This window comes from Engystomops pustulosus, chromosome 2 (genome assembly GCF_040894005.1).
Source record: "Engystomops pustulosus chromosome 2, aEngPut4.maternal, whole genome shotgun sequence".
Classification (NCBI taxonomy): domain Eukaryota; kingdom Metazoa; phylum Chordata; class Amphibia; order Anura; family Leptodactylidae; genus Engystomops; species Engystomops pustulosus.
Genome location: NC_092412.1, coordinates 27,059,141 through 27,081,174, shown reverse-complemented (window position 1 = coordinate 27,081,174; position 22,034 = coordinate 27,059,141). Strand labels below are relative to the sequence as shown.

At 47.0% G+C, this 22,034-nt stretch overlaps 1 protein-coding gene across 1 annotated transcript in view; it reads right to left on the bottom strand.

The window, feature by feature from the left end:
- The window catches only part of LOC140117395 (cyclic nucleotide-binding domain-containing protein 2-like), a 230,367-nt gene that overhangs the window by 119,858 nt on the left and 88,475 nt on the right, over positions 1 to 22,034 (bottom strand). The window contains exons 8-9 of the mRNA XM_072134100.1: positions 17,760 to 17,843; positions 866 to 1,011 (exon numbers count right to left, since the gene is read on the bottom strand). Of these exons, the coding sequence (XP_071990201.1) occupies positions 866 to 1,011; positions 17,760 to 17,843 (230 nt within the window). The remainder of the gene's footprint in view (positions 1 to 865; positions 1,012 to 17,759; positions 17,844 to 22,034) is intronic.

Genomic DNA, 22,034 nt, shown 5'->3' with positions numbered 1-22,034 from the left:
GGATCTGTCAGGTCTTCTGTGTGGTTCAGTATAGATTGAATCTGAAATTTTTTGTATCATGGAACAAGTATTTGATACAGTAGAAGTTAATATTTAGTACAAAAACCCTTTCCAATTCCAGAGAGCAGAGGTTTTCTGTAGCACTTGACCAACTTTGTACAAACTAATACAAGGACACAAATCTCCATATAGATCTTCTCCAGATCTTTCAGGTTACAAGGCTGTTGCTTGATAACATTTTGTTTCTGCTCCCTTCAAAAATTTTGGGTATGGAGACCAGCTTGGCCCCTCCAGGACCTTTAACCCCTTATCTACCTTTTTATCATTCCCCTTCATTGAAATCCATAACTTTCCATATATGAAACTTTATAAGGGCTTGGTCTTGCCCATGGTGGAGAGGTTGAACTATGATTGCCAGTTAGGTAGGCGAGCAAATACTTATTTCATTCAACAATCTTGCAAAATACAGGCAGTCCCTGACTTAAGAACACCCGACTTACAGATGGGCCTTGGCTACAAGTGGACCTCTCTCCCAACTGTGACCTCTGGTGAAGCTCGGTAGATGCTTGTAATTTACTGAACCTTAGCTCCAGGTATGTAGTGATCAACTGTAAGGTGTCTGCAATGAAGCTTTATTGTTCATTCTTGTCCCATTGCCAACCCAAATTTTTTAAATTCCAAATTGTCACAAGGACCCGTTCTTACACTAACAAAACATACCTGTTCCGACTTACATACAAATTCAACTTAAGAACATACCTATAGAACCTGTCATGTACGTAAACGGGGACTGCCAAAAAAAGTTCCATATTTGTGGCTCGGGAACAAGCATTTGTTGGTTTCTTTTTTTGTTCAGATGAAATACCTGTAGAATGTGTGGACGCAGATTCTGGGGTTATTGTAAGGAAGCTTATGAACAGGCCAACCTCTGAGAAGATCGATGCTCTCCAGTAAAGGTAAGTAATCAGGTCCTTCCTGGGATTTACTGCTAAGGAAAATGTTCAGGAAATCCTAAAATAAAAAGCATGAGATTTCAGAAATCAGAAGAATGTAGGAGACTGTATAAAATATTACATAATCCCACAACCATTGAACAGAGATGTCCGCCAAGGTTAGTTCCAGGTCTTAGTCTTTCCTGATAAAGCTACCTACTTTAAGGCACTGTCCATCAATTTATGTATATAGTCTAGCCGCTAGTCATCGGTCAGAGACTTATACACTCACCGGCCACTTTATTAGGTACACCATGCTAGTAACGGGTTGGACCCCCTTTTGCCTTCAGAACTGCCTCAATTCTTCGTGGCATAGATTCAACAAGGTGCTGGAAGCTCCTCAGAGATTTTGGTCCATATTGACATGATGGCATCACACAGTTGCCGCAGATTTGTCGGCTGCACATCCATGATGCGAATCTCCCGTTCCACCACATCCCAAAGATGCTCTATTGGATTGAGATCTGGTGACTGTGGAGGCCATTTGAGTCCAGTGACCTCATTGTCATGTTCAAGAAACCAGTCTGAGATGATTCCAGCTTTATGATTATCCTGCTGAAAGTAGCCATCAGATGTTACAGGGTACATTGTGGTCACAAAGGGATGGACATGGTCAGCAACAATACTCAGGTAGGCTGTGGCGTTGCAACGATGCTCAATTGGTACCAAGGGGCCCAAAGAGTGCCAAGAAAATATTCCCCACACCATGACACCACCACCACCAGCCTGAACCGATGATACAAGGCAGGATGGATCCATGCTTTCATGTTGTTGACGCCAAATTCTGACCCTACCATCCAAATGTCGCAGCAGAAATCGAGACTCATCAGACCAGGCAACGTTTTTCCAATCTTCTACTGTCCAATTTCGATGAGCTTGTGCAAATTGTAGCCTCAGTTTCCTGTTCTCAGCTGAAAGGAGTGGCACCCGGTGTGGTCTTCTGCAGCTGTAGCCCATCTGCCTCAAAGTTCGACGTACTGTGCGTTCAGAGATGCTCTTCTGCCTACCTTGGTTGTAACGGGTGGCGATTTGAGTCATTGTTGTCTTTCTATCAGCTCGAACCAGTCTGCCCATTCTCCTCTGACCTCTGGCATCAACAAGGCATTTCCGCCCACAGAACTGCCGCTCACTGGATGTTTTTTCTTTTTCGGACCATTCTCTGTAAACCCTAGAGATGGTTGTGCGTGAAAATCCCAGTAGATCAGCAGTTTCTGAAATACTCAGACCAGCCCTTCTGGCACCAACAACCATGCCACGTTCAAAGGCACTCAAATCACCTTTATTCCCCATACTGATGCTCGGTTTGAGCTGCAGGAGATTGTTTCTACCATGTCTACATGCCTAAATGCACTGAGTTGCCGCCATGTGATTGGCTGATTAGAAATTGAGTGTTAACGAGCAGTTGGACAGGTGTACCGAATAAAGTGGCCGGTGACTGTAGATCTAGTCTGGTCTGAGAGCTGTTGATTCCCCGCTCCACCAAAGTGTGACTGCCATCACTGTTTGTAGCAGAGGTAAGTAGGTGCAGGCTGATGATGTCATCCCACCTGCTGGTTTCAGAACTAACGGCAGAGAAGAGGCAAGAATATGATTCTTTTTTAGAAATTGGGGCTACAGAAAATGGAGGCATAAGTTGAAGATGGCTTGCCTTTTTGACTGAATGCTACATGGATGCCTGTAGTCTGTGTCAGCCACTTGTTGACCGTCCCCATCCGGATAAAGTTTAAAACAATCACCCTCAGCCACAAAGCTCTGCATAATGCTGCACCTCCCTACCTCTCTCTCATCTCAGTCTAACACCCAACCCGCCCCCTTTGATTTGCCAATAATCTTAGATTATTCTCTTCCTCTCGCTCACGTCTCTAGGACTTCTCCCGAGCTGCACCAATTCTCTGGAATGTGCTTCCGTGGACTATCTGACTAATACCGAACCTCCAAAGCTTCAAACGTGCTCTTAAAATCCATCTCTTTAGGCAAGCCTATCATAATCACTAACTGCATGCAATTTTAATCCTCTCTTTACAAACCATTCTGTGTCCTCCTCCCATCTGTTATCCAGAAAACACCAGATACCAAACTCCAGGATTCTCTACAGTCACATTTACCTTGGAGTTTGTATATAAGATGGCGGCTGATGGTTCAAGCAGCAGAATTTATTCATATTTTATTCTGTTCCCTTATAAAGAATGGCTGGACCAGTATACAAGCTCTTATGCATCTTGTATTACCCCTTCATCCTCATAGACTGTAAGCTCTTGTGTCGCCCCTTCATCCTCATAGACTGTAAGCTCTTGTGTCACCCCCTCATCCTCATAGACTGTAAGCTCTTGTGTCACCCCCTCCTCCTCATAGACTGTAAGCTCTTGTGTCAACTCCTCATCCTCATAGACTGTAAGCTCTTGTCTCTCCTCATCCTCATAGACTGTTAGCTCTTATGTCACCCCATCATCCTCATAGACTGTAAGCTCTTGTGTCACCCCCTCATCCTCATAGACTGTAAGCTTTTGTGTCACCCACTCATCTTCATAGACTGTAAGCTCTTGTGTCCCCCCTCATCCTCATAGACTGTAAGCTCTTGTGTCACCCCCTCATCCTCATAGACTGTAAGCTCTTGTGTTACCCCCTCATCCTCATAGACTGTAAGCTCTTGTGTCGCCCCTTCATCCTCATAGACTGTTAGCTCTTATGTCACCCCATCATCCTCATAGACTGTAAGCTTTTGTGTCACCCACTCATCTTCATAGACTGTAAGCTCTTGTGTCCCCCCTCATCCTCATAGACTGTAAGCTCTTGTGTCACCCCCTCATCCTCATAGACTGTAAGCTCTTGTGTCACTCCCTCATCCTCATAGACTGTAAGCTCTTGTGTCCCCCCTCATCCTCATAGACTGTAAGCTCTTGTGTCACCCCCTCATCCTCATAGACTGTAAGCTCTTGTGTCACCCCTCATCCTCATAGACTGTAAGCTCTTGTGTCACCCCCTCATAGACTGTATGCTCTTGTGTCACCTCCTCATCCTCATAGACTGTAAGCTCTTGTGTCACCCCCTCATCCTCATAGACTGTAAGCTCTTGTGTCACCCCTCATCCTCATAGACTGTAAGCTTTTGTGTCACCCCCTCATCCTCATAGACTGTAAGCTCTTGTGTCACCCCTCATCCTCATAGACTGTAAGCTCTTGTGTCACCCCCTCATCCTCATAGACTGTAAGCTCTTGTGTCACCCCTCATCCTCATAGACTGTAAGCTCTTGTGTCACCCCCTCATCCTCATAGACTGTAAGCTCTTGTGTCACCCCTCATCCTCATAGACTGTAAGCTCTTGTGTCACCCCTCATCCTCATAGACTGTAAGCTCTTGTGTCACCCCGTCAGCAGCGGGTCCTAGATGCTTAGTCTGTATGAAGGACATGGATTCCTGGAACTGAAGGTTTTCTGAATCTCTGTTCCTTTTTTTCCAGAAGAAAATAAAATGATGAGCTAAGTCAATTGTAAAACATTATGGTTGTAATCAATCTCTCGTCTTCTACAACATTTGCAGAAATTACTCTTTCTTTCTGAATATATTTTATCATTAATCACTTGGCAGGACTGAAATTGGTCCCATAATGAATAATCAGAACATCATATTAAAATTATGCCGTGAATTACTGCGCTCGTATATTGCTCAATGTAAACTGAGGAGGATTTCATTACACACCGGCTGATTTATTTTTTGCGCATTGTGAAAATGAGAAATATTACGTATGAATCCGCAGACGCGCCACGTTACTGATGACAGGTAACCCGCGACATAATTAACTGCTCGTGTCAGAATACTGGTGCTCACATGTAATGACGGGAAGTTAATTCCATTTTAATAACAATAATTTCAGAGATATCCTGTACTGATCCCAAATTATATCCTGTATTATACTCCAGAGCTGCACTCACTATTCTGCTGCTGGTGCAGTCACTGTGTACATACATGACATTACTTATCCTGTACTGATCCCTAATTATATCCTGTATTATACTCCAGAGCTGCACTCACTATTCTGCTGCTGGTGCAGTCACTATGTACATACATGACATTACTTATCCTGTACTGATCCCTAATTATATCCTGTATTATACTCCAGAGCTGCACTCACTATTCTGCTGCTGGTGCAGTCACTATGTACATACATGACATTACTTATCCTGTACTGATCCTGAGTTACATCCTGTAAATCTTTTATTTTATATATAAAAATGAAAAACATTACAACAATAAACATAAATCAAGCCATAACTTCTGGCAAAACAAAACAATAATAACAAAACAATAATACAAACTAAAAGAGACTTACGAAAATCTCCTGGCCCAGCCACACACACACCACACAATCAGCATTATAAAACAAAACCTTCACCCAATCCCACCACCTAATTTATTTATTTATTTATTTTTTTTATATAATTTTTTATAATAATAATAATTTTTTATTTTTTTTTCTTTAAATAACTAAAGAATACACAGCAAAAAAAAAAGACAAACAGGAAATAAAAACATTAAATATAACTAACTAAATCCCACGCCCATCACCCTCCCACCCAGACACTGGTCTAACGTCCAAAGTTCGCGCTATATAGTCCAGACCAGTGCCCAGGATCATATTGTCCAAATCCCGTCCACCCCCCTCCCAACCTAACACCCTAACACCAACACCCCAAAAACCAACCAAGCTATATACACATTAACTATAACTACATAAATACACACTGTACACAAGATACAAACACATTAAACAAATCAACATAACAAAACCAAACCACATAAAGCCCAGGTTCGGCACCTGCAAGCCCAACATCACTATAACCTCAGATACAAAACAAAAATCTACAGTGTCAGCTTCAGCCCAACACCAGGAGCGGAGATGACAGGCTAAGGGACACTAAAGGAGAACCCCCTCCAAAGGAGAGAGGCCCTCCCCGTGCCCAGCCTCTCATACTCCAGAGAGCGCACCTTCACCAGGTCACCCAGAATGTTCCTAACCACCTCATCCACCGGGAGGATTTTACGCTGCGTCGATACTAAACACCGTGCGTTCCACGTGTGGTACCTGACCACTAGACTAACTAGGAATAACGTGCAGCGGTCCCGGGCACCCAGGCCTCTGAATGCTCCATAGGCCCACTCCGCATAGGAGAGACCGGCCAACCCGGGCGCTCACCCGGTTGTACACCTCTGTGTTAAAGGGGCACTGAAGCAGGAAGTGGTCCATGCTCTCCAGCAGGCCACCGCACTCCTCCCGGGGACAACCCCTTTCCTCAGAGCTCCTACACTTCAGATTGTCCCTCACACACAGCTTTCCATGGAAGCAGCGCCAAGTCAAGTCCCAAAACTTCAAGGGGATCCTGATGGAATTCAACAGACCTAAACCCACCCCAAGATCCCGACTTGGGCAATCCCTGAGGGCCAGAGGCTTCTGGAAACGGGCAAACAGAACCCTCTTGTCAAGGATTTTCCTCGACATGGTCCTGATCTCCCACATTCCCAGACCCCACCGGCGAATCACCTTCAGAACCGGGGTAGCGTAAGCCGGAAGATGCCCATGTGGTGTACGGAGATCCTTCACTCGCCCTCCTGTCTCCCATTCCTGAAAGAAAGGCCGAAACCATCCCCTGCAGGAGTATACCCACGGAGGAGCCCTCTCTTTCCAGAGGTTTGCTACATTGATCTTAAGAAAGGTATTCACTAGGAACACCACAGGGTTGACCATACACAACCCTCCTTGTCTCCTCGTGCGGTAAGTAACCTCCCTCTTGATAAGGTTCAGCCTATTCCCCCATAACAGCTGGAAGAACAGACTGTAGACCCGAGTCCAGAGGGGTTCTGGCAACATGCACACACTGCCCAGATATATCAGCAATGGGAGCAGGTAGGTTTTAATCAGGTTAACCCTTTCTCTGAGGGTCAAAGACCAACCCTTCCACTGGTCCACCCTCTGAGCGGCGATCTTAAGCCTGCCGTCCCAGTTTTGCATGGGGTAATCCCCCTGGCCAAATTCGATGCCGAGAACTTTGGCAGAGTCTTGGGGCCCTGGAAGAGTGTCCGGGAGATCAAAGCCTGGACCTCCCTCTCCCAGCCAGAGACTCTCACACTTATCTCGGTTGATCTTGGACCCAGAAGCCTCTGAGTAGCGGTCAACCTCTGACATCACCCATTGCGCCTCCCCTCTTGAGGACACAAAAACAGTGACGTCATCGGCGTACGCTACCACCCTTAGAGTGGCTTCCGGTGCTGCCCGGTCCATCCCGACTCCCACTAACGGCCCACGATCAACCCTCCTAAGGAATGGGTCAATCGCGAACACGTATAAAAGTGGGCTCAGAGGACAACCCTGGCGAACACCAGACCCGACCTCAAAAGAGCGGCCAATCCAACCGTTCACAAGCGGAAAACTCTCTGCCCCTGCGTACAAAACCTTTAGCCAATTGACAAACTCCCCCGGCAGGCCATACCTCAGAAGGACAGACCAGAGGTACTCGTGGTCAACCCGATCAAACGCTTTTGCCTGATCCAAGGACAGCAAGTACCCCTTCCAGTTACCAGCCCTGCCCTGCTCCACTGCCTCCTGAACACAAAGCACAGCACTAAATATACTGCGGCCTGGAACAGAGCAGTGCTGGGTCCCCGAAAGGAGCCGGGGCGCAAACTGCACCAGCCGATTAAACAGCACCTTTGCCAAAACCTTTCTGTCCGTATTGAGAAGCGCTATGGGACGCCAGTTCTCAATACGAGATCGGTCCTTACCCTTTGACAGGATGATCAGGGCTGACCTCCTCATTGACTTCGGCAGAGCGCCCGAGGAAAGACACTCATTGAATACCTCAGTCAAGAGGGGAACCAAGGCGTCCTTAAAGGTCTTATAAAACTCAGATGTTAAGCCATCCGGACCTGGCGATTTCTTGAGGGCGAGCCCTTCAATCGCCCGGCTGACTTCCTCTTCCCTGATCATCTCTGTCAAAACATCAAGAGAGGGGTCTACTCCTGGCTCAGGGACAGTTTCAGCCAGGAAAGCCGACATCACCTTCCGATCTAGATCCTTCCTGCCCAAGAGGTGCGAGTAGAAGGATCTGACGACCTCCAGAATCCCTGATCTGGACCTTTTCAGGGATCCCGTACTGTCAACCAGTCCTGTGACAACTTTACCATTCACTGACATCTTACAGTTTCTGTAAGGGTCGGGCGAGCGGTATTTCCCGTAATCCCTCTCAAAAACCAAAGATGCGTGTCTATCGTACTGACACCTCTTCAGCAAGGATTTCACTCTGGAGATGTCCTCACGACTACCTCCAGTCGAGACGAGGTGCTCGAGTTTCCTCCTCAGGCCCTGATACAGGCGGTACCTGTCCAGGCTCCTGAGGCTCGAGAGCTGGCGGAAGAATCTCGCCACCCTTTTCTTGAGCATCTCCCACCACTCTGACTTACTGCTACAAAGGCCCAGCAATGGTACCTGGCTCTGAAGAAAGTCCTCAAAGGATTGTCTTATCTCTGCTTCTTCCAGGAGAGACGAATTGAGCTTCCAGTAGCCTCTTCCCATCCGGGGGGTCTCTGTAACATTCAGAGAAAACAAAATTAGACAGTGGTCGGAGAACTCCACCTCAACAACGGACACTGCTGAAGAAATGGCTTCCTCCTTTAAATAAAACCTGTCTATTCTAGACCTACAGCTACCCCTATAATAGGTGAACCCCGCGTGGCCTGGGGTGTGCCGGATGTGGACATCCACCAGGCGAGCCTCACTGGCTATGCTATTAAGAGCGACGCTATCATAAGTCAGCTTGTCTCTGGAACCTCCCCTATCCTGGGACCTCGTGACAGCATTGAAGTCCCCTCCAAAGACCACCTGCCGACTTGTAAAAAGGTAGGGCTTGATCCTCATAAAGAGACACTTCCTGTCCCACTTGGACTGGGGACCATAGATGTTAATAAGACGAAGTTCTTGTCCCTTCATGAGGACATCCAGGATCAGGCACCTCCCCATTTCTAACTCAATAACTCGTCTGCATTCTACCGGTGCGGTAAAAAGGACCGCCACTCCGCTATACGGCTCGGCCGCAAGAGACCAATAGGAAGGCCCGTGTCTCCATTCCCTCTTAGCTTTAAACACGGCCGCCAAATCTGGCAGCCTGGTCTCCTGCAAAAATAAAATGTCGGCTTCAACACGGCCGAGAAAATCAAAGGCCGCAAATCTAGCCGCATCAGACTTAATGCTGGCGACATTAATGGATGCCAGCGTCAACGGAGTGGGTGCCGCCATCATGAGTGATTGAGTTAGACGGCTTTTTTCTTACTAACTCCCTTCCCTCTACTGTCCTCTGAGGATGATCCCTTTTCCCTTTTCCCTTCAGAATTGGGGCAACTTCTTTTTAACGAAATTGAGGTGTCCATGTTATTACTGGCCCCCAAGGACCCACCCGGACCACCCTCTCCTTCGTCCTTGTCTCCTGGCTCTGAGTCAGTCTCCCACTCTGAGGACCCAGCATCCCCAGAGGATAGAGACTCGGCGCCCCCTGCAGGCTGCTCCGCCGCCACCTCCAGAACCCCACCCTCAGCCTCTCCTTCCGGGGAGGCGATCTCATCGAGGGTGAGGAACTGGTTGGAAAGCTCAACCAGAGGGCAGGAAGTTTTCCCTTCCTTAGGTACCTTAGATACGCCGCGTTTTTTCTTTTTCTGCTTGCGCTTATTTTTTAGCCAAATCCTATTATCCTCATCCATACTCTCATAATGGGAGGACGTGGAGGACATGGCACCTTTCTCGCGCTCCATCCTCCTGACCTCCTCATCCAACTTATCATCCCTCAGGGCCTCAGTAGCATGACCAGCCTCTGAGGAAGGACCAAGGGTCACCCCAGCAACCTGAGGTTTCCCCAGTTCTCTCCCTTTTTGTCTGGCTTCAAGCCGCCTTAACTGAGAAGGCGACTTCTTCTTGCTTTTCTTCACAGGCCCCTCAGCTCCTCCACCTCTGCTGGTACCTTCCCCAGCAGAAGCAACCTCATGGCTCTCCTCCACTGGGGTCACAACCGCATTGGCAAAGGAGCGAGGACAACGGCTGAAAGGGTGACCGAGCTCACCACACAGGTTACACCTAATGTCCTTACAGGATGCAGCGAGATGACCTAGCCCACCACACAAAGCGCACTTCACTTGGCAGCTGGCGCTAAAGTGTGTGGGGTCACCGCACCTGTGACAGACCTTCGGCTGCCCCTGGTAGAAAATCAGGATTCTGTCCCGCCCAAGAAAGGCTGAAGAGGGAATGTGGGCGACTGTGCCGCCTGAACACTTCAACTTCATCATGAAGGTCCAGGCCCCAGACCAAATGCCAAATTCATCGCGGTTTTTCTGAGGTACCTGTACAACCTCACCATAACGACTGAGCCAAGTCATGATGTCCATGCAAGAAAGTGACTCGTTACGGGTCAAAACGGTCACTTTCTTGACTGTGTTTTGGCGAGACACTGCTTGCACAGCAAAGTCTCGCCATGCGGGCTCGTTCTTTGCCAGCTCATAATTCGACCAGAAGAGCTCTAAGCCCTCCGGCCGGACAAAGCTGACATCGAACTCCGGAGTACCATAAGGATGTATCAGGGCAAAGATGTCACTAGCCCTGAAGTTCATCTTCAGGAGGAGCTCCACCACCCTTGACCTGGGTGGGCATGCGTCACTGCCCCTCCAGCGAAGACGAACCACATTCCTACGGGCAGCTCCGGGCCCGGTTGTGGGTAAAGACCATACAGTCTCTCCCCCCCCTTTTCTCTTGGAAGGCTGCCAGGCCATGCCTGTCTGTCCAGAAGGACAGATCAACATCTCTCCCCTCTACAGTGATTGACTTTTCCCCTCTCCTGAGAGCCTCCAGAAGACGCCTTTGCAAAACGCTGTTCCCAGAGCCAGGAGACAAGGAGTTAACCCCACTTGCCCCAGCGGTGACACTCGCATAGCTCCTTATGGGAGCGGCCACCAGCACTCACACCAGGATCCCCCTCAGCGCCATACACCACCCCCACATTCACCACACTATGTACATTACCGCCTCGCTTCCTTGCATCACTCACACCAGCTGGGCCAGGAGGACCTGGGGTTGCCTCAGCGTCACTGGACACTGGGGGTAGAGCCACCTCCATAGCTGATACAGCCTGAGAAGAGGCAGCTCCAACCCCGATCTTACTTGTGCCCTCTGCCTCATTGGCATTAACCCCTTGTTGTCCAGCAGTTTTTCTAAGGTTTGAGCATCGCTGCTCGCTGGATGAAAGAGGCCTCCTGTCTTTATTTACTCCGGACAGTCTCTTATGGTCATCTCCAGGGTCAGATGCACCAATACAAAATAACACTGTTCCTGCGCCCTTTCCCACAGGCTGCACAGGACGCTTGGGAGGCGCCGCACCAGAAGCCCCAGCAGCCCCATCACACTGCCGCTGCTCACCGGAGCTAGATGCAGCCACAGCGCTAGGGGCCACAGGAGCCACCGTCCCCGGCACCGGGCCACCCCCCCCTCCCACTGGGGGGCAGCGCACAGTACCAGGACCTGCTGGATCGCCCTCACTGTCCGGCCTTTCGGCCGATGCCTTCCCTGCACCATCCTTACTACTACAAACAAGGCTGGTGCTCTGCGCCATGAAGGAACGTGGCTTTGCAATCTCCCCGCACCCTGGCACCGAGTCCACTGCAGGATTCGTGCTGGGCTGGGTAACGGGGCCTACACGACAGGCTGGCACTGCTGCCCGCCCGGAGGGAACAGGGAGGGGACGAAACACCAGATTCACCTCCTCAGACGCCTTGGTCTTCCTGGCTCTCTTCTTTCTCTTTGGGTCGTCATCTGGCATATCATCGCCGAAGGAGAAGTTCTGGAGGTGAACTGGGGACTCAAGCTGACGGATCTGAGCCATTAGCGCCCCCCCCTGGCCGCTGTCATCACTTTCCTCCTCCAGGTTGGCAGAGCCGCAGCCTGATGGTAATGGCGCTTGCTCCGCAGGCAGCCTGTCGTGCGAGGCCTGCTGGTGTTGGCGCAGGCCACCAGACGGACACGGCTGATCTTCCTCATCCTCCTCATCATCGCCATCATCCGCCTGGATCTCAAGCCCCTTTTGCTTTCTCAGCTGCTCTTGTTGCATTTTTTCAAATCTGGTGTCATTCTCAAGCTTTTCCCGGAACGGACCGCTGTTTTCACGGATAAGCCGACGCTTCTCCTCCAGAGCGGTGACCTCGGCTTTAAGCCTGTTGATGGTGGTTAGAAGATCAGGCTTCTTCTTCTTAGTAGCCACCCCCGCTAGGGCCACGGTCTCCCTTATCTCCTCCTGGAGTCTCCTCAGCGCCTTGCCAGCTTCCTCGTACTCACGGAGGTGCTCAGCAATCCGGGAGCCATAGATGGTAGCAGACTCCCGGGCCTTAAGTTCACCCCATGCTTTTTGCACACCTCTGTGAGCACCCAGCTTTTCAGCTGAACCACCCAGCTTTCCCGCACAGTCACTCAGCTTTCCAGGAGGAGCACTCAGGCTGATGTTACTTGCCTTGATCTTCTGTGAACCGGAGACCTTGCGGCTTCCCTGGGTCTTGGGGGTGGCAGCCGAGGTCACATCGCTGCGTCCTTGGCTCCGGGCAGATCTTCTCACCCCCTGCGCTTTGGCCGGTAACTGGCTTCTCCTGCCCCCCGCCGGCCTGGTCCGGGAGGCAGAAGCCTGGGATTTTCCTGGCTCACTCATCCCAGTAACCCACTCCCTCCCTGGGGAGGAGAGAGCAGGCCTGGGTGGATGGAGATTGCTCCAGGTGGTGCAGGAGCTCAGCAGCACACAACCACACCCGTCAGTAGCTCACAGCAAAATGAGTCAGCACGAACTATTCTGCTGCTGGTGTAGTCACTGTGTACATACATGACATTACTTATTCTGTACCGATCCTGAGTTACATCCTGTATTATACCCCAGAGCTGCACTCGCTATTCTGCTGCTGGTGTAGTCACTGTGTACATACATGACATTACTTATTCTGTACCGATCCTGAGTTACATCCTGTATTATACCCCAGAGCTGCACTCACTATTCTGCTGCTGGTGTAGTCACTGTGTACATACATGACATTACTAATCCTGTACTGATCCTGAGTTACATCCTGTAGATCTTTTATTTTATGTAAAAGTAAAAAACATAACAACAACCAAACATAATATACAATATATACAAAATATATACAATATCTTACCTGCTGGTCCAGCCACATGCACACCTAGCAAAAACAATAACTTACAATACACCAAAATGAATATACACCAAATACCACAACCCCCACCCAACCGATTATTACATCCTAAACCAAACCAATAAACAAAGACAACCCACACCCACAAATAAACATAAATGATCATAAATATGTATAAACCCACCCCACACCCTCTAATAACAAACCACCCCACACCCATTTTTTAAAAAAAATATATAATAACAAACACAGAATACACATAACTACACTAAACTAAATCCCTCGCCCGCACCCTCCCCTTCCCCCCAGACACTGGTCTAACGTCCAAAGTTTGCGTTAAGTAGTCCAGACCAGTGTCCAAGGTCAGTTCATAAGTCCCACCACCATCACCCCCCTCCCAACCTAACGCTATGTCCCAAACTCAACTATATACAATATATACAATATATACACTGATTACAACATGACTTGAATAAAACAGAATACAAATAAAACCTTAACAACATCAATACAAACCACATAAAGCCCAGGTTTGGCGCCTGCAAGCCCCTACATCACTTCATACCCAGAACACAAAACAAAAATCTACTGTGCAGCATCAGCCCAACACCAGGAGAGGAGACGACAGACTAAGGGACACTAAAGGAGAACCCCCTCCAAAGGAGAGAGGCCCTCCCCGTGCCCAGCCTCTCATACTCCAGAGAGCGCACCTTCACCAGGTCACCCAGAATGTTCCTAACCACCTCATCCACCGGGAGGATTTTACGCTGCATCGAAACTAAGCACCGTGCGTTCCACGTGTGGTACCTGACCACTAGGGTACTAGGAATAACATGCAGCGGTCCCGGCCACCCAGGCCTCTGAATGCTCCATAGGCCCACTCCGCATAGGAGAGACCGGCCAACCCGGACCAATGGATGGAAGCGCCCACCCGGTTGTACACCTCTGTGTCAAGGGGGCACTGAAGCAGGAAGTGGTCCATGCTCTCCAGTAGACCACCGCACTCCTCCCGGGGACAACCCTTTTCCTCAGAGCTCCTACACTTCAGATTGTCCCTCACACACAGCTTTCCATGGAAGCAGCGCCAAGCCAAGTCCCAAAACTTCAAGGGGATCCTGATAGAATTCAACAAACTCAAACCCACCCCCAGATCCCGACTTTGGCAATCCCTGAGGGCCAGAGGCTTCTGCAAATGGGACAACAGAACCCTCTTGTCAAGGATTTTCCTCGACATGGTCCTGATCTCCCACATTCCCAGACCCCACCGACGAATCACTTTCAGATCCGGGGTAGTGTAAGCCGGAAGATGCCCATGAGGTGTGCGAAGATCCTTCACTTGCCCTCCTGTCTCCCATTCCTGGAAGAAAGGCCAAAACCATCCCCTACAGGAGTATACCCACAGAGGAGCCCTCTCTTTCCAGAGGTTTGCTACATTGATCTTAAGAAAGGTATTCACTAGGAATACCACAGGGTTGACCATACACAACCCTCCTTGTCTCCTCGTGCGGTAAGTAACCTCCCTCTTGATTAGGTTCAGCCAATTCCCCCATAACAGCTGGAAGAACAGACTGTACACCCAAGTCCAGAGGGGTTCCGGCAACATGCATACACTGCCCAGATAAATCAGCAACGGGAGCAGGAAGGTTTTGATCAGATTCATCCTTTCTCTGAGGGTCAAAGACCAACCCTTCCACTGGTCCACCTTCTGGGCGGCGATCTTAAACCTGCTGTCCCAGTTTTGCATGGGGTAATCCCCCTGGCCAAATTCGATGCCGAGAACTTTGGCAGAGTCTTGGGGCCCTGGAAGAGTGTCCGGGAGATCAAAGCTCGGACCTCCCACTCCCAGCCAGAGACTCTCACACTTATCCCGGTTGATCTTGGACCCAGAAGCCTATGAGTAGCGGTCAACCTCTGAAATCACCCATTGCGCCTCCCCTCCCGAGGACACGAAAACGGTGACATCATCGGCTTATGCTACCACCCTTAGAGTGGCTTCCGGTGCTGCCCGATCCATCCCGACTCCCACCAACGGCCCACGATCAACCCTCCTAAGGAATGGGTCGATCGCGAACACGAACAGTAGTGGGCTCAGTGGACAACCCTGGCGAACACCAGACCCGACCTCAAAAGAGCGGCCAATCCAACCGTTCCCAAGCGGGAAACTCTCTGCCCCTGCGTACAAAACTTTCAGCCAATTGACAAACCCACCCGGCAGGCCATACCTCAGAAGGACAGACCAGAGGTACTTGTGGTTAACCCGATCAAACGCTTTTGCCTGATCCAAGGACAGCAAGTATTCCTTCCAGTTACCAGCCCTGCCCTGCTCCACTGCCTCCCGAACACAGAGCACAGCACTAAATGTACTGCGGCCTGGAACAGAGCAGTGCTGGGTCCCCGAAAGGAGCCGGGGCGCAAACTGCACCAGCCGATTAAACAGCACCTTTGCCAACACCTTTCTGTCCGCATTGAGAAGCGCTATGGGACGCCAGTTCTCAACACGAGATCGGTCCTTACCCTTTGACTGGATGATCAGGGCTGACCTACTCATTGACTTCGGCAGAGCGCCTGAGGAAAGACACTCATTGCATACCTCAGTCAAGAGGGGAACCAAGGCCTTAAAGGTCTTATAAAACTCGGATGTTAAGCCATCCGGACCCGGCGATTTCTTGAGGGCGAGCCCTTCAATCGCCAGGCTGACTTCCTCTTTCCTGATCACTTCAGTCAAAACATCAAGAGAGGGGTCTACTCCTGGCTCAGGGACAGTTTCTGCCAGGAAAGCCGACATCACATCGCGATCTAGATCCTTCCTGCCCAAGAGGTGTGAGTAGAAGGATCTGACGACCTCCAGAAACCGTGATCTGGACCTTTTCAGGGATCCCGTACTGTCAACCAGTCCTGTGACAACTTTACCATTCACTGACATCTTGCAGTTTCTGTAAGGGTCAGGCGAGCGGTATTTCCCGTAATCCCTCTCAAAAACCAAAGATGCGTGTCTATCGTACTGAGACCTCTCCAGCAAGGATTTCACTCTGGAGATGTCCTCACGACTACCTCCAGTCGAGACGAGATGCTCGAGTTTCCTCCTCAGGCCCTGATACAGGCGGTACCTGTCCAGGCTCCTGAGGCTCGAGAGCTGGCGGAAGAATCTCGCCACCCTTTTCTTGAACATCTCCCACCACTCTGACTTACTGCTGCAATGGCCCAGCAATGGTACCTGGCTCTGAAGAAAGTCCTCAAAGGATTGACTGATCTCTGCTTCTTCCAGGAGAGACAAATTGAGCTTCCAGTAGCCTCTTCCTATCCAGGGGGTCTCTCTGTGAGCACTCCGCTTCATATCTCCAGCCCAGGAAGGACCGCTCTCACCCGCACCGACATCCAGGTTCTTGCTGCGCCGCTTCACATTAGACCCAGGGGGAGTAGGAGCCGTATTACTACGACTCCTGGTGGAACGTCTCACCCCTGAGTCCTCCATAGCGCTGGCCGGTTGCTTTCCTCTCCTGCCCCCCGCCGGCCTGGCCCGGGAAGCAGGAGCCTGGGAGTCGGCTCCCTCGCTCATCCCCAGGAACCTAACTCCCTCCCTGGGAGAGGAGAGAGCAGGCCCTGGGTGGATAGATGGATCTCCAGGAGCTCAGGAGCAAAAACACACAGCAGCTCCACACACAGCCACACCCTCCTCTAATGAGGTAACCACCTCCAGAGCTGCACTCACTATTCTGCTGCAGTCACTGTGTACATACATGACATTACTTATCCTGTACTGATCCTGAGTTACATCCTGTATTATACCCCAGAGCTGCACTCACTATTCTGCTGGTGCAGTCACTGTGTACATACATGACATTACTTATCCTGTACTGATCCTGAGTTACATCCTGTATTATACTCTAGGGCTGCACTCACTATTCTGCTGCTGGTGCAGTCACTGTGTACATACATGACATTACCTATCCTGTACTGATCCTGAGTTACATTCTGTATTATACTCCAGAGCTGCACTCACTATTCTGCTGGTGCAGTCACTGTGTACATACATGACATTACTTATCCTGTACTGATCCTGAGTTACATCCTGTATTATACTCCAGAGCTGCACTCACTATTCTGCTGCTGGTGCAGTCACTGTGTACATACATGACATTACTTTTCCTGTACTGATCCTGAGTTACATCCTGTATTATACTCCAGAGCTGCACTCACTATTCTGCTGCTGGTGCAGTCACTGTGTACATACATGACATTACTTATCCTGTACTGATCCTGAGTTACATTCTGTATTATACTTCAGAGCTGCACTCACTATTCTGCTGGCTTATTAATGCAAATCTACCATAAAATTCAAGCATGACAAGATCACAGAGGGGATAGGGTAGCTCCTGAGGGTTATTGCTATCATTTTAAAAGTTAATTTCTGAAAGAGTGAAGGCACAAATAGTGGATAACAAACATAAGATGATACCACAATCACGGTGCCTGGATCTATGGGTAAGTGTCCCTGGTTTATCATGATGGATTTTGAAGGTAGATTTCCTGTAACATATTTTCTGCAGTCTCTTACCTGTCTAGTTATGGCAAGTAAGGAGACAGAGTCATGGCACACCACTGTTGCATTCCTCTTGGTATTAGTCAAAATGGCAACATCCTACAAAACACAAGATTGAGAATAACAATGAGATCACTGTCAAGAAATATTCTTTCACTCTTTGTAAATGACTTTGTAGATGAAATTACATGTAGTGATGTGGTCTCTATGCAAACCTATCATATGGAAGTCCTAATCCTCAGCCTCATCAAGAGAAGAAATCCTTTACGCTAAGTTTAGGACTTGACGGTCCTTGGAGTGAATAACACAGTGTTAAATAAAAGGCTAAAAAAAACTCTCAACACCAAGTGGTCATAGAAGTAAAATTGTGGCATTTTAGGATTTACATAGAAGTGTCCGAGCTCATGTCATGACAATCAGCTATCGTAGAAGATATACCGTAGTACAGCGAGTCTTATACATCACCAGATGATGAACGGCACAACACGTAGCAAATGGGTTCTCGCAAATTAGGAAGCTTGAGTGCACAAAGCCTCTGGATAAGAGATTATTAATTAGTCTGTATAAGAAATGAGTGCAAAAAAGTATCATAAAATATGAAATATTGAAATGGTCCAAAGAAATATCTTTGCTTAACACTGAGCCTGGATTTGTAAAAGACCAGATAAGCTGAGCCCTAATGATGAAGCCGTGCTGCAACACGAACAGAATGTCAATGGCCGGATGGAGGGCAGGAAGTAGTGTCACTGTTTGCCATATTCTTGTGAGATAACCCTCCCGTTTGGTCTTCCCAGGTTGATTAGACTTGAAGGGGCTGGACAGGAATTTCTATTTATGGGAAGCAATTTTGTTATGTAGTAGGTTTCAAGGAATGGGATGATCATTATAGGCCCTAAAGGCCTACTTCCGAACTGTGCATTGTGATTCTTGGGTCTGTGCCATTGTCCCTGGCAGCAGTAGATTCCCAAAACATGCCTACAGCTTTCACTATTTTCCTAAATCTAACTTATGGATTTGCTAATTAACTTTAGAGTGGGCTCGATACTTCGAGTAGGCATTCAGAGCCGCCCCCCTCGTTCGTCCATGTTGCTTATGATGGTGGCCATGGCCAGCTCAGATGCAGTGGCTCCTGGTAATCATTGAAACCGTTTTTTGTGTATGTGGGCACGCTCAAAAACGGTTTCGGAAGTGAATCACAATATTTAATACCACATTCAAAGTATAAATAAAATAGATAAAAACATTCACAATGGTCTTGATATAATAACAGATGATTTAAATTTCTACATGTACTGGAATTTGATTATTACTCGATAGCTCTGACAAATATGAAGTGTGTATACACTTATATGTTTACTGTAAACTTATGTGTTTACTGTAGACTAATGTGTTCACTGTAAACTTTTGTGTTTACTGTAAACTTCTGTGTCCACTGTAAACTTCTGTGTCCACTGTAAACTTCTGTGTTTACTGTAAACTTGTGTGTCTACTGTAAACTTGTGTCTACTGTAAACTTATGTGTTTACTGTAAACTTATGTGTTTACTGTAGATATCAGATAAAACAACGTTACACAAAAATCAATTGAACTTGCATGCATGACAAAATATTAAAATGTCCAAAAAATTATTGTCAATCCTAAGAAAAACAGAAGACAAACGACAAAAAACAATAAATGTCCAAAGTTGTGGGTCCTAAAAAGTAAAAAGTAAAAAGTAAAAAGTGAAAGTCCAGAATCAAAAACGGAATTCAGCTTTGTATAGTAGATTGATATCCAGGAGGTTTTGCTATTTAAACAGGATGCAGGGCCCTACACCTGTAAAGACTCATATATATTTTCGCCTTTTTACGAGATTTAAAATAGAAGTATAGACACTCACGGTTGGTTGGCAACAAAGGTTCTGATTGTCCTTAGAATTATGTTGCTGCTCTCGATGTGCCGGGGTGGAGAAAAAACAATCCGTTTTACATATATATACATATATTGGTCATTATCTATAAGTATCTTTTGTACTGAACTATGTGCACAAAAAATATATATATACAAAAATACCCTACAGAGAATGGTGTCTTCCATATATTTTGAAACTATGGACACAAGATTATGTCGATTAGTCGACAAAATAGAAACTTGGGTAATATCGTTACAAAATCCTCTTCCCCAAAAAAAACTCCTATTTTACACTATTACATTAGTGTCTGTATATTATTCTGTGTATATTTTTTGTTACATTTTCATTTAATATGTCTGTCCAACATGAATATTTACAATTTTAGTCTATGATTTATGGTTTTTTCAATTAATGTATTGAAACAATGCAGTATTATCCGAAAAAGAATTGAAACACATCAAAGTAGATTGATCCAGGTCAGGTCTTTGTAATTTAACCCAATCCGGAAAAATCCAAACCGGATAATTCTTGAGCCCGGAAGGGGTATTTAAGGAAGTGTTCCAACATGGAGGTTTTAAATATAGAGCTACTGAGGAAGAAGCATCACGCTTCGAAACGCGTCTAGCTACTGATTTTATGACTCATTTGCAATAACAATATCGCCTACAAAAGAAAAGAAAAGACACTCACTTGAGAAAGTTTACAAACTAAAGTGCACCACTTGGAGCCTCAGCTTGAAAGACTACATCCATTGACGAGCACGACCGCACCCAGTGAGTAGCACGGCACCATCTGCGACATATTACAGTCGCACTATTTGCGACACAGTTCAGTCGCTCGATCTGGATTAGGAGGAGGAGGATCCATTCAGTCTAGCGGATGCGTGTGGACTGACATCCCGCAACGCCTTGAGACCACGCTTCCAAACGGCGTCCACAGACTCCACTACATGTGGAAAGCCGCTAACCACAACATATGTGGATATCTGGATTGTTTTTTCTCCACCCCGGCACATCGAGAGCAGCAACATAATTCTAAGGACAATCAGAACCTTTGTTGCCAACCAACCGTGAGTGTCTATACTTCTATTTTAAATCTCGTAAAAAGGCGAAAATATATATGAGTCTTTACAGGTGTAGGGCCCTGCATCCTGTTTAAATAGCAAAACCTCCTGGATATCAATCTACTATACAAAGCTGAATTCCGTTTTTGATTCTGGACTTTCACTTTTTACTTTTTACTTTTTACTTTTTAGGACCCACAACTTTGGACATTTATTGTTTTTTGTCGTTTGTCTTCTGTTTTTCTTAGGATTGACAATAATTTTTTGGACATTTTAATATTTTGTCATGCATGCAAGTTCAATTGATTTTTGTGTAACGTTGTTTTATCTGATATTTACAGTAAACACATAAGTTTACAGTAGACACAAGTTTACAGTAGACACAAGTTTACAGTAGACACAAGTTTACAGTAGACACACAAGTTTACAGTGGACACACAAGTTTACAGTGGACACAGAAGTTTACAGTGGACACAGAAGTTTACAGTGGACACAGAAGTTTACAGTGGACACAGAAGTTTACAGTAAACACATTAGTCTACAGTAAACACATAAGTTTACAGTAAACATATAAGTGTATACACACTTCATATTTGTCAGAGCTATCGAGTAATAATCAAATTCCAGTACATGTAGAAATTTAAATCATCTGTTATTATATCAAGACCATTGTGAATGTTTTTATCTATTTTATTTATACTTTGAATGTGGTATTAAATATTGTGATTCACTTCCGAAACCGTTTTTGAGCGTGCCCACATACACAAAAAACTTTTTCGAATTTTCTTATTGGGGCTCTTTCTGGTGTTAAGACCCTTTGTGGTTGCACCCAAGTCGGTGTGACAGAGATCAATAAGTGCCACTAAACCCACTGTATTAGAAACCATTTTTTGATAACACCCATTAGTGTTAAGCACTATTGATTTCTGTTTTCTGAATTGAATCCATCTAAAACCAATATGTCACTATGGAAATTTTTAGATGATAAGAAGAAATCAATTAACGAGTACAAATTTTCCACTGACCAGGGTATACATGGGACACAAACGGAATGTACACAAAATGACCAACAGGTCAGAGAAACATTTAACGATTTAGAAAGACTTTTGATTAAACAGTTAAAACAACAATGGGAAATAAAGACATTACGCCAATATATCGAACACAATATAATTCCCCAAGGATTACGAATACATAAAGCACCAGCAGAGGACTTACAAGATGACACATTCAACATAGAGTGGGACACTTTACTATTGAGTCAGTCAAAAGAAATCATTGGACTTATCATTAGACGTAGAATACAAATGCTAGAGGGATTGGAAACAATGATATT